General features: G+C 35.3%; 2 protein-coding genes across 2 annotated transcripts in view; both read right to left on the minus strand.

The window, feature by feature from the left end:
* Window positions 1-4,528, minus strand: part of LOC107728767 (actin-related protein 2-B-like) — an 8,030-nt gene extending 3,502 nt beyond the window's left edge. Inside the window, exons 1-3 of the mRNA XM_016539047.1 lie at window positions 4,481-4,528; window positions 2,701-3,002; window positions 899-1,028 (exon numbers count right to left, since the gene is read on the minus strand). Coding sequence (XP_016394533.1) covers window positions 899-1,028; window positions 2,701-3,002; window positions 4,481-4,528 — 480 coding nt within the window. The remainder of the gene's footprint in view (window positions 1-898; window positions 1,029-2,700; window positions 3,003-4,480) is intronic.
* A 1,317-nt stretch (window positions 4,529-5,845) lies between these two features.
* Window positions 5,846-12,197, minus strand: part of LOC107728769 (homeobox protein SIX3-like) — a 7,553-nt gene continuing 1,201 nt past the window's right edge. The window contains exons 2-3 of the mRNA XM_016539048.1: window positions 9,625-9,825; window positions 5,846-6,780 (exon numbers count right to left, since the gene is read on the minus strand). Coding sequence (XP_016394534.1) covers window positions 6,576-6,780; window positions 9,625-9,825 — 406 coding nt within the window. The 3' untranslated portion in view covers window positions 5,846-6,575. The remainder of the gene's footprint in view (window positions 6,781-9,624; window positions 9,826-12,197) is intronic.

Raw genomic sequence — 12,197 nt, forward strand, 5'->3', positions numbered from 1 at the left:
GTAAATATATCAAAACTTAATTTTTGATTAGTAATATGCATTGCTAAGAACTTCATTTGGACAACTTTAAAGATGATTTTCTCAATATTTAGATTTTTTTGCACCCTCAGATTCCAGATTTTCAGATAGTTGTATCTCAGACAAATATTGTCCTATCCTAACAAACCATACATCAATGGAAAGCTTATTTATAATCAGCTTTCAGATGATGCATAAATCTCAATTTCGAAAAATTGACCCTTATGACTGGTTTTGTGGTCCAGGGTGCACGTTTATGAAAATTTGTCTGCAAAATAGACAGTTTAATGAAACATCTCAGGTAGAAGTTAAACTCGAAGGCATCTGTGAATTAATACTGATTACAGTAATGCATTTACAATGCAAGTCAAGAGTCCTGATATTAATATGTCACAGTTTCCACAAAACTTTGAAGCAGCACAACTGTTTTCAACATTGATAATAATCAGAAATGTTTCTTAATCAGTATATTAGACTGATTTCTGAAGATCATGTGACAATGAAGACTGGAGTAATGATGCTAAAAATTCAGCTTTGATCACAGAAATAAATTACATTTTAACATATATTCAAAGAGAAAACAGTTACTTTAAATTGTAATAATATTTCAAAATAGTAGGTCATTTTGATCAAATAAATGCAGCCTTCTGCGTACCATAAATTGAAGAACACTGGTGTCTAAAACAACTTTGGACCCCACTGATTTTCACTGTATGGATACAGAAGTTTGGAAAGACATGAGGATGAGTAAATGATGACAAACTGCTTGTTTTTGAGGTGAACTGTCTCTTTTAACATGTACTGAACCAGTAACATTGCACTAAAGTGCTCATCCTCAGTTTCCATGGTGAGAACAGAAAAGTGGAAAGGAAAATGTCACCTTAACCAGATAGCGCGTGATGTCTCGTCCTGCGATGTCTAAGCGGCGCGTGAGGTGAGGCAGAGAGAAGCCCTCGTAAACGGGACAGATGTGAGTCACACCGTCTCCTGAGTCGACCACCACACATATTCTTAAACCCAAATAGGAAATAAAACAGTTAAGCATATTTTGTGTCCTAAACTCCTGAAACATTGGTGTCTCATATTTTAAAGCAGTCAATGCAATTTGGGAAAGAAATCAATCATATCTGCATGTGTGTGAAAATATTCAGATGTAACCGACTTTTTAATTATTAACAATTTCATAAATAACTGTAATTGAATTACACATTTTTTTCTCAGTAAATGTGACAAATGTAACAGTTACATTTATTTTGTAATTTAACTATGTAACGCTGTTACATGTAACTAGTCACTCCCCAACACTGGACATATTGCATATTTGACTGAAATGTTTATATTGATATATTTTAGGCTACCCATTTTATATCTACCAAATGCTAGGTGACAAGTTTTGTGAGGGAGGGTACCATCCAGCCTTTGGGCTTCTTCGAAAACAGACTGATTTTTCAAATCCCGCCTTTTAAATAAAACAGACAATCGCCGATTGATAAAGTTATCGTGTTTTAGGACTGCACATGCGCAATGGCTGGATCAACCCGCAGATTTTTTTAACGCTAATTGAGCTTAAAGGGATAGTTCACCCAAAAATTTGAATTCTGTCATCAATTACTCACCCTCATGCCGAACACAAATTAAGATATTTCTGATGAAATCCGAGAGCTCTCTGACCCTCCATGAAGGGTACTACCACGATCAAGGCCCAGAAACGTAGTAAGGACATCGTTAAAATAGTCCATGTGACATCAGGAGTTAAGCCATAATTTTACGAAGCTATGACAATACTTTTTGTGTGCAAAGAAAACTAAAATAACAACTTTATTCAACAATACTTCTTCTCCTAGGACGCTGTCTTGGAGAGTCACGACGCATGCGCGAGCTGTAAACAAGGCGCAGCGCGTGCGTGTTCAACGTCAGCTGCATCACGCGCATTCATTGTTTACATGCAGGAAAATCATGCGCATGCATCATGATAATACCCTCCAAAATGGCACTCTAGGGTGACGCGGAGGAGAAGAATAGTTGAATAAAGTTATTTTAGTTTTCTTTGCACATAAAAAGTATTCTCGTAGCTTAATAAAATTACGGTTGAACCCCTGATGTCACATGGACTATTTTAACGATGTCCTTTCTGGGCCTTGATCGTGGTAGTAGCCTACCCTTGCTGCCTATGCAGGGTCAGAAAGCTCTCGGATTTCATCTAAAATATTTGTGTTCCGAAGATGAACGAAGGTCTTACGGGTTTGGAACGACATGAGGGTGAGTAATTAATGACCAAATTTTCATTTTTGGGTGAACTATCCCTTTAAGAAACGATATTTATGGGAAAGTTCATGTCAGATTATTTGCTAATTTCAAATATGTTATTTAAACGTTTAAATAACAAAACTTTCATAACATTTAAATTTACCGTTTATGTTGAGACAATGAAATATCCAACTCAACTACTAAACCTATTTTTTAATTTTCCGCTTACTTTTTTTAAAGATGAAACCGTAAGGCATCATTACGTATTCTAATGATGAATTGTAAGTTGTGATAACTAATCAAAGCAATTTTTTCAGTGTTTTGATATTAGGGTGATTGGGTTAGTTTGGCCTATTTTTGATTACCCATTGACCTAGTTTTGTTTTGCAGACCTGGCAACCCTTTTTCATCGTTCAGCTCATTTCAGAGGTTCACCGGTCTGTTTTACCCTGAGCGTAGAGAGTCAGCACGGCCTGAATGGCGATGTAGATGCCGTGGAACTTGTAGGTCTCAAACATGACCTCGGCGATCTTCTGCCGGTTCTTCAGCGGGTTCAGGGGCGGCTCCGTCAGCAGGACCTTACAGTCGGGAGGGTTGATGTTGAGCCGCTGCGGGCCGAACGTGTGATCCCACAGGTGCAGCATGTCCTCCCAGCAGCGGACTATCCCGTTCTCCATGGGGTACGAGACCTCCAGCATGGAGCGGCATTCGCTCGCCTCTTCACCAACCATCAGATCCTGAAGAGAGGTGAACAGTGTTGACTTCAGTATTGAACGAGTAAAAAATTTAAAAATTATTAAAGCATTGAGGGTGTTGAATTTTTAATTATAACACAGATCGTTCCAGTCCTTGATTCTGATTGGCTGAGCCCGTTCGAAGCTGTTGTAAATTACTCTACAAACACACACCTTTGTTTACTTCTGTGTGTTGCTCAGCAACCACTTTGTTAGAACCACAACTGATTCTGAGGAACTACATTGATTGGTGGATTTTATTTTGTGAAACCGTACTACGTATATGGAATAACCGTTTTATAAAAGCAATAAGCCCCGTGAAGCCGTGGTTTACAGTGAATTTTATAACAGCTTGCCTAACAACGCCCCTTAGCTGTTATAAATTCACTGTAAACCATGGCTTCTTGGGGCTTATTGCTATATTATCCTTATTTACTTTAATAAAAAAAGTATTTTTATTCAATTCATTTAAAAATGCATCGGTGTATTCAATTAATTATATACTCTTGCCAATTTAAAGATGGAGTATAGTTTCTGCAGCAAAAATAATGAATCTCGCGCAACTCTAATAATCTGCTGTTTAATGTCAATGGTCTTGAAATTTTTTAAAAGAAATTTGTTTTGTTATATATCTGAAAAATATAAACCTATATTAGAATATTACAGTGTATATGTTGTTTATATTACATTTCTGTGATTATTGAAATGTTTGAATCAGTCTTGAAATGTATGAGAGGACAAGGGATATGTTATAGAATTAAATAATATGGTATAAGGCACTTAAATGTACAATAGAAGATATATTAAAATGAGGAATAGAATTATTCTAAATAATTATAAATCTACAAATGAGAGATGTTTTATTGCTATCTTGTTAAATGACAATGTGTATTAGTGTAATTTATTTATACTACATTAGTATGATATATTTATTAATATTTTGAATTATTTTATATTTTAATATTTTCAGGTTGTATTTTAGTTTTGTCATTTTTATTGTTTGTTTGTTTTAAGCAGTTCTATATTTTCTAACTTTATTTTCTTTTTATTAGTTTTAACAGTTTTATTTCAATGTAATTGTAGTGTTTTAAATGTATTTACTTCACTACGTGGTATTACAACATTTTAAAATTTCATTCATTTTTTCATATAATATTTTTTAGATTTTTATTTCAGCTTTATTTTTTTATTTTTTTTGGCTGGATAACTCACCTTAATCGCTATATTCCCAACTTTTGTGTCTGACCGAATGATGGGACGTTTAAAAGTTTAGTTAAGAATGTCAGAAGCTTTTAAAACGGCAATATATTTAGTTCCATGTACGTTTCTGAATTAAAACAAGTTTCCTTCAACATTCATTTCAACACAAATAGTGCTGATGTTCAGTCCTGTGCATCAGTATCCAGTATTTAAATCAGTGATATTCAGTAGCAGCAGATATAGAGTTTTAGCCCCATTATAATGACTTGTGTATCTCTTACCCCCGTCCCATTGTCACAGACGACCACTTTCCTCCCGCCGCTGTCCATGCTGTTTCAGATGAGCTGCAGGGACTGTCCGTGCATTCGGTGAGGATGCAGACGCTCGTCAGTCTCAGTCTGGCTGTTTTGTGAAGTGAGGTCAGATTTAAAGGGGCCGGTTTACCTGAGGATTATTTTTTCTTATCTTGCACAGTTACGCTATAGACATGTAATTTAATGGAAAAGTAATGCACAAATCTTTGAGTAAAACCTGTTAATTACTGAACTGCTAATTATCTTATCACACAGTAAATATGTGACCCTGGAGCACAAAAGCAGTCTTAAGTCGCTGGGGTACTGGTTTTGTGCTCCAGGGTCACATATATTATACTTTCAAAAATATGTAAATAAGAAATCTATCATTTAAATTACTGTAAAATATTGTGAAAAATGATACATTAAGAAAGCAGTATGTATACAGTAATTAAAATCCCAAAGGAAAAGCCTTTTATCTTGCAGAGTTGAACTCTATGTAATTTAATGGAAAAATATTGCAGAAATCTTATAGTAAAACCTGTTAATTGCTGAACTGTAAGTCGCCTTGTCATACAATAAAATGTTGTATTTTAAAAGATAATACATGTCATTTAAAATGACCGTATAATTGAGAAAACGTTTAGTCTATTTAACAAATCAACTTTTACAGTAAAACAGTCAAATAAAAAATTTAATCCCAAAAGAAACACCTTTTATCTTGCAGAGTTACAATCTAAATATGTGTAATTTAATGGGGAAAAAATTCAAAAAGTTTTATAGTACTGTTAATTGTTGAACTTATCATACAGGAAATGTATTTTATTTGTATTTGAATTATTATGCATTATATTTTAGAAGACAATAGATATTTAAATGACTAAAATATTACCTTATAATTGAGAAAATGTATAGCAAAATAGCAATATACATACTTATACAGTAAAATATTAAACTGCTTTGTATGAAAAATGGCTATGATTTTGCTTATAATTTACAGGTGAACATATGCTATATTTAGCAATGCAATACATATACTTTTAGAATAAAATATGGTTATTTTTATACAAGTGTGGATCAGAAGATCCGAATTTCTTCTTTTGTGTTTTACAGAATTAAATTATGCTAATATTTTAACTTATTCCTTCAAATGGTTTTGTAAAGCTGTATTATTTGAACGGGTCATTTAGTTGATGGTTACAAGCTACTTGTACACTTGTTACAAGCTGTGAACAGCCTTTGTTTTGCCAGCTGTTTAGCATCTACAATTCAAACTTTGAGTCTCTTCAAAAATAATTTCATTTATTTCAAAACTGCAAACAACAGATGAACAACAAATGAAAACAAGACAGTCGCGTTCTTCATTTGACTTCGGTGAGTATGTGTCTGAAAATGATAAATGACAGACGATCGTACAGTTTGATGTCGTAGGCACATAAAAAGCTGAGTGACGCTGTTCACTGAAATGAAATGGAAAGTATGTTGATGTATCCTAAATTCACAGCGAGGTCAGCAGCATTAATATTCCATAACATGTGAGTTAATCTATGTTCATCATGATTATATTCCTGTGTAAAACAGTTCAATGGACCTAAATCCTCATTTAACAACAAAATGCACAAGCAACTGACACAACCTACACGATATTCTTATGAAAACATACAGCAGCAAGTTACTTCTACCTTCAAGATCAAACCATTTCATGTTTGTAGTGCTATGAAAGGCCTGGCTGGACCATCTACACTAGACTTTGAATACAAAATATGCATAATATATGTCCTTCTGAGCGATATGTCTCATATTTTGTGCCACCTGAGTATTACAATGATTGAAAAAGCCAATGAACCTGAAGAGATTGATTTGGCACGTGCCTATTAAGAGGTCCAGTCTTAAAATTGTAGCTCCTCTTTGGTCAGGGACGGACCAAACACGAAAAAAGGGAGTAACTTTGTCCTTTTTAGTCAGATTTCCTAACAGCAAATCGAGCTGATTCCTCAGTCTTTCCTTTAAGTGCATGTCTAAGCAGCAGTCCTCTGCCCTCCAGACGCTTCAAAGCCTCATGTGTTTCCAGTGCAGGCGTTCTTCACGACTCAAAGTCGCTGTCGCTGCTGACGGATATGTCCGGCGTGGAGGCCCCGGTCCCCCGCGGCCCCGTGCCCGAGCTGCAGTCGCTGTTCTCCCCTGGGCTCCCGGGACGATGCGGTGAGGAGCCCTGGAGGTGCGTGTTGTGCTCCGAGGAGCATTCTGGAGAGCTTCCGGAGGGAAGGAGGGAGGAATCTTGCTGCAGCCTGGGGAAAAAAAAGAGAGCGGTAGATGGATATTTACTCTTGAGATGCAAATCAACATAGACACATTTGAAGCTCCTACACTCTTAAAGGGATAGTTCACCCAAAAACTAAAATTCTGTCATTAATTACTCCCCCTCATGTCGTTCCAAACCCGTAAGACCTCCGTTCATCTTCGGAACACAAATTAAGATATTTTTGATGAAATCCGAGAGCTCTTTGATCCTCCATAGACAGCAAGGATCCTTACACGATCAAGGCCCAGAAACGTAGCAAGGACATCGGTAAAATAATCCATGTGACATCAGCTACGAGAATACTTTTTGTGCGCAAAGAAAACAAAAATAACGACTTTATTCAACAATTCGTCTCCTCTGCGTCACCCTATAGCGCCATTTTGGAGAGTATCACATACGTAAACAACGTATGCAATGTATGTACGCGGATACGCTGTTTACGTTGTTTCCACTTTGATCTGAACGTAAACAGCATATCCGCGTACATACGTTGTTTACGTATGTGATACTCTCCAAAATGGCACCAGGGTGACGCAGAGGAGACGAATTGTTGAATAAAGTCGTTATTTTTGTTTTCTTTGCATACAAAAAGTATTCTCGTAGCTTCGTAAAATTACGGTTGAACCACTGATTACATGGATTATTTTAACGATCTCCTTGCTACGTTTCTGGTCCTTGATCGTGGTAGTACCCTAGCTGTCTATGGGAGGGTCAGAAAGCTCTCGAATTTCATCAAAAATATCTTAATTTATGTTCCGAAGATGAACGAAGGTCTTACGGGTTTGAAACGACATGAGGGTGAGTAATTAATGACAGCATTTTTTGGGTGAACTATCCCTTTAAATATAAAGGTTCCAAAAGGAGGTTTCTCACAGTGATGCCATAGAAGAACCATTGTTGGTTTCCCAAAGAGCCCTTCAGCGAACATTTCTTAAAAATAACCTATTTTTTTCTTTATGTGAAGAACATTTTAAAAATCTAAAAAAAAAAAAAACATTTTTCCACTATAAAGAACCTTTTGTAGAATGGAATAGTTCCATGGCTCTTCATGGAACCATTGATGCCAAAAAATAACCTTTACAGGGGTCATATGATGCTCATTTTCCACAAGTTGATATGATTCTTTAGGGTCTTAATGAAAAGTCTGTAACATAGTTTGGTTAAAATTTCTCAATGGTAGTGTAAAAAACACCTTTTTTACCCTGTCAAAAACAGCTCTTTTCAGATCAAGCCTTATTGTAGCATTTTCCTTTAAAGGGGTCATATGATGCGATTTCAATTTTTCCTTTCTCTTTGGAGTGTTACAAGCTCTTGGTGCATAAAGAAGATCTGTAAAGTTGCAAAGACTAAAGTCTCAAATCCAAAGAGATATTCTTTATAAAAGTTAAGAGTCAGCCACGCCTACCTAAAACGGCTCGTTCTAACACACCCCACATGTCTACGTCACGATGTGAGAAGATTTGCATAACGCCGCCCAAACGTTCACGCAAAGAAAGAAGGCGTAACTTAAAAATATTTGGCTGCACAACTGTTGATAATTCTAATAATAAATCAGCATATTAGACGACTGCTATGTTTATTATTACATCCAACAACAGAACACGTCAATCGCTTAGGAGTCATTCTTGTCTTCATCTGCTCCGGCGGTGAAACAATGGCGGACTGATTACAGCTCACTTAGGGGCGGAGCTAAGGTAAGACACCAGTCCAGTCTGTGCTGAAACGCTACTGTCAATCAAACTATCGTGGGAGGGGCCTGTCTGTGTGACGTCACACAGACAGGCATCTGAGATCGGCTCGATTTGAGAAAGGGGTAAAGATTTAACCAGATTAAAAAAAAAACACTGGGTGGATTTTTATCATTATAGGGTGGTTGTGTACAAACACTGCCAACACACATTTCAGTTCAAACAACTTGTAAAAGTGCATGTAGCATCCTATGACCCCTTTAAGGGAAAAAAGAGCATAAGGGAAGTCCATATAACTTGTGCACTGTATTAAACCTTCTGAAGCTATACAATATTTGGTGTCAGAAACGCACCCAAATTTAACTATATGCGAATATATCATATGCATACTTTTATAGTGCTTTTGACCTAATATTAATTAATGGATCTGAGCAAACATGAATTAACAAAGAAACACTTTTATGAATTAACATGAACAAAGATTAAATAATATATTGCAACAAATGCATTGCTCACTGTTAGTTAATATTAGTTAATGCATTAATTAACATTAAATATTGAATATGATTGTAAATTGTTACCATTATTTTTATATGAGCAGTTCATATTACTGTAAGCTTTATTTAATACCATGCAATGACCTGTGCATTTACGTTGGTAGTATTTTTAGTATATTTAATACATTATTATAGTATTTATTAAAAGTTTGAATTAGCTTTTATTTATGTATGCATATATCTTTTATATTTACTTAGGTTTTAGTATTTTATAATGTGCTTTTGTCATTTTTATTGGATTTGGGTTTTTTATATTTCTAATATAGCCTTAATTTCAGTTGTAGATATAATGTAATTTTTTGTACATTAATTGCAGTTAGTTGTTGAGGCAACATTTCTCATTTATGTATGTTTTTTATATTTCTACTTAATATTCATATTTCACTTTATTTAAGCTATATTTCGAATAATGAAAATTATTTGAATAGTTTTGGCTAACATTAACAACAACAAATGAGCAATGAAATACAAGTTGGCAAATACAAGTTTCAAGACAAATCTCAATTAATCATGTTGTCTTGTTTTTTGTTTCTCAGCCATTCATTTTTACAGTGCAGCTGTAATAGACGATGTTTGTTTGTGTACCTGTTTTTAGCAGACGCCGCTCTGTCCCGCTGTCTTCTGTTTTTGAACCAGTTGCCCACCTGAGTGGGTGTGAGTCCTGTGGCCTGAGCCAGATGACGCTTTCTGGAGGGGTTTGGATAGGGATCCTGCAGGTACCATTCCCTCAGGAGGCTACGGGTTCGCTCCTGAAAACACAAAACCAAGTCCAAAAGATGACAGTGACTTCAAAGTTACAGCATCATTCAAGAATTTGGAATTGGTAAGATTTTTTATATTTTTAAAGAAGTCTTTTCTGCTCACCAAGGCTGCATTTATTTGATCAGATATACAGTAAAACAGTGAAATATTATTACAATTTAAAATAACTGTTTTCTATTTGAATATATTTTAGAATGTAATTTATTTCTGTGATGCAAAGCTGTATTTTCAGCATCATTACTCCAGTCTTCAGTGTCACATGATCTTCAGAAATCAGTCTAATATGCTGATTTGCTGCTCGAGAAAGTATTATTATCAATGTTGAAAATGGTTGTGCTGCTTCATTTTTTTGTAGAAACTGTGATACTTTTGGGGGGAATTGAATAAAAAGTTCAAAAGAACAGAATTGATTTAAAATAGAAATCTTTTTAAAACATTATAAAAGTCTTTACTATCACTTTTGATCAATTTAATGCATAAAAGTGTTTTTTTGTTGTTGTTTTTTTTAACTTACCGACTCCAAACATTTAAATGCTAGAGTAGACTGAATCACACATTCATCCTTTTTTTTTTTTTTTTTTTACACATTTTTTAATTTTCCAAGAATGTTTTTCATTTATTTGCATAAATCATCAGATTTTTGTGCACATTTTCAGAAATGACCTGTAATAACCTATTTGTGACCCTGGACCACAAAACCACTCATAAGGGTAAATTTTTCGAAAATGGGTTGTATACATCATCTGAAAGCTGAATAAATAAGCTTTCCATTGATGTATGTTATGAAAGGACAATATTTGGCCGAGATACAACTATTTGAAAATCTGGAATCTGAGGGTGCAAAAAAATCTAAATATTGAGAAAATCATCTTTAAAGTTGTTCAAATGAAGTTCTTAGCAATGCATATTACTAATCAAAAATTAAGTTTTGATATATTTACGGTAGGAAATTTACTAAATATCTTCATGGAACATGATCTTTACTTAATATCCTAATGATTTTTGGCATAAAAGAAAAATTTATAATTTTGACCCATACAATGTATTGTTAGCTATTGCTACAAATATACCCCAGCGACTTAAGACTGCTTTTGTGCTCCAGGGTCACATATGGTGAAGCTTAGTGTCTTTTAAAAAGCTTGAGATGGATAACAGCATTATATCTCATTATATAAGCACATTTAAAATAATCAGTCTGCAGGGTAGGATGTATTTATAGATCACTATAACCTGGAGAAACAAGAGGATCAGTCTCATTACACTGGCAAAAAAAATACAAATGCGAGTAACATCTAAATTAACCAGAGTTATTCAAGTCAAAAATCAACTTTCCTTCATATGCACTGTTTATAGTGTTGATTTGTTGCACTCAGCTTCACAGTATACACTCGTAGTCGTGCAATAGTCGATATTTCATCACGATGTCCTTGGAAATCCAAGCTAAGAAGGGCAGAAGTTGTTATTAGGCTTAAAGCACTGTTCTGGGATCAGGCATTCTGAAGTCAATCCCGGTTTGTGTGTTAAGGCGCTAGTGATCATATACCGTCTGCTGCAGTGATTACGCTCCATTTCCACCTTTGTGAAGTGAACCGGCACGCAGACCACTTAATAATCCACTTTCCGTTTCAATTCACATTGGGCCGGTCTGCAAAAACAATCGCGGACTCGGGGAATCGTTATGAGGGCTTTGCAAAGCAGTTTAGCTGTGAGTTAATCTGGCCACTCGCGTCTGGAGCAGGGTGAAAAGGTAGAAAGTCATCATGGGGAATGAGAGCTTAAATGCCACAGGTGGTCCCCGGCTCAAGAGGCTTAAGAAGCGCCGGGAGAGTCTCTGCCTGCAGGAGCTCGGCATGCTGTCGTAGCTGCTGACGAATAATGCCGTGTTTGCATTGTGCTGTGGAGAATGAAGCGCAATTAAGCCCTCATTTGTTTGCACTGCGACTGTTTAAATACACTTTAAAAGTGAAAATGTAGAGCTGTTTCTGCTTAGTCTGGCCCTCGAAATTACTTTGTTTGTCACATTCGATTATATTTTTGCCTGGAATTGAGCCAGGAAAAGTAGGTTTTACAACAAGAAGCACTTTTGTTTTTAGATGACGAAACATTTTAGTGCACAAACAACATTTAGACTTTGTTAGACTTTAAGTTGCACTGTAAAAGGTTGTTTTTCAAAGTTGTAAATAAAGATTATTGTTGCACGTTTTACAAAAAAATATTTGTAATATTAAGTCTTTTTACTTAAAAATGTCATGTTTATTCAATGTTACTTTCCGTTTCTTTGCAATTATTTGTGAAACTGACTAATTTCTGACTGAAAATTATTACATCATTTTTTTTCAGTATATATATATATATGTGTGTGTGTGTGTGTGAGTGAGTGAGTGAGTGAGTGAGTG

The sequence above is a fragment of the Sinocyclocheilus rhinocerous genome, unplaced genomic scaffold (assembly GCF_001515625.1).
Source record: "Sinocyclocheilus rhinocerous isolate Xijiao unplaced genomic scaffold, SAMN03320098_v1.1 scaffold8454, whole genome shotgun sequence".
NCBI lineage: Eukaryota > Metazoa > Chordata > Actinopteri > Cypriniformes > Cyprinidae > Sinocyclocheilus > Sinocyclocheilus rhinocerous.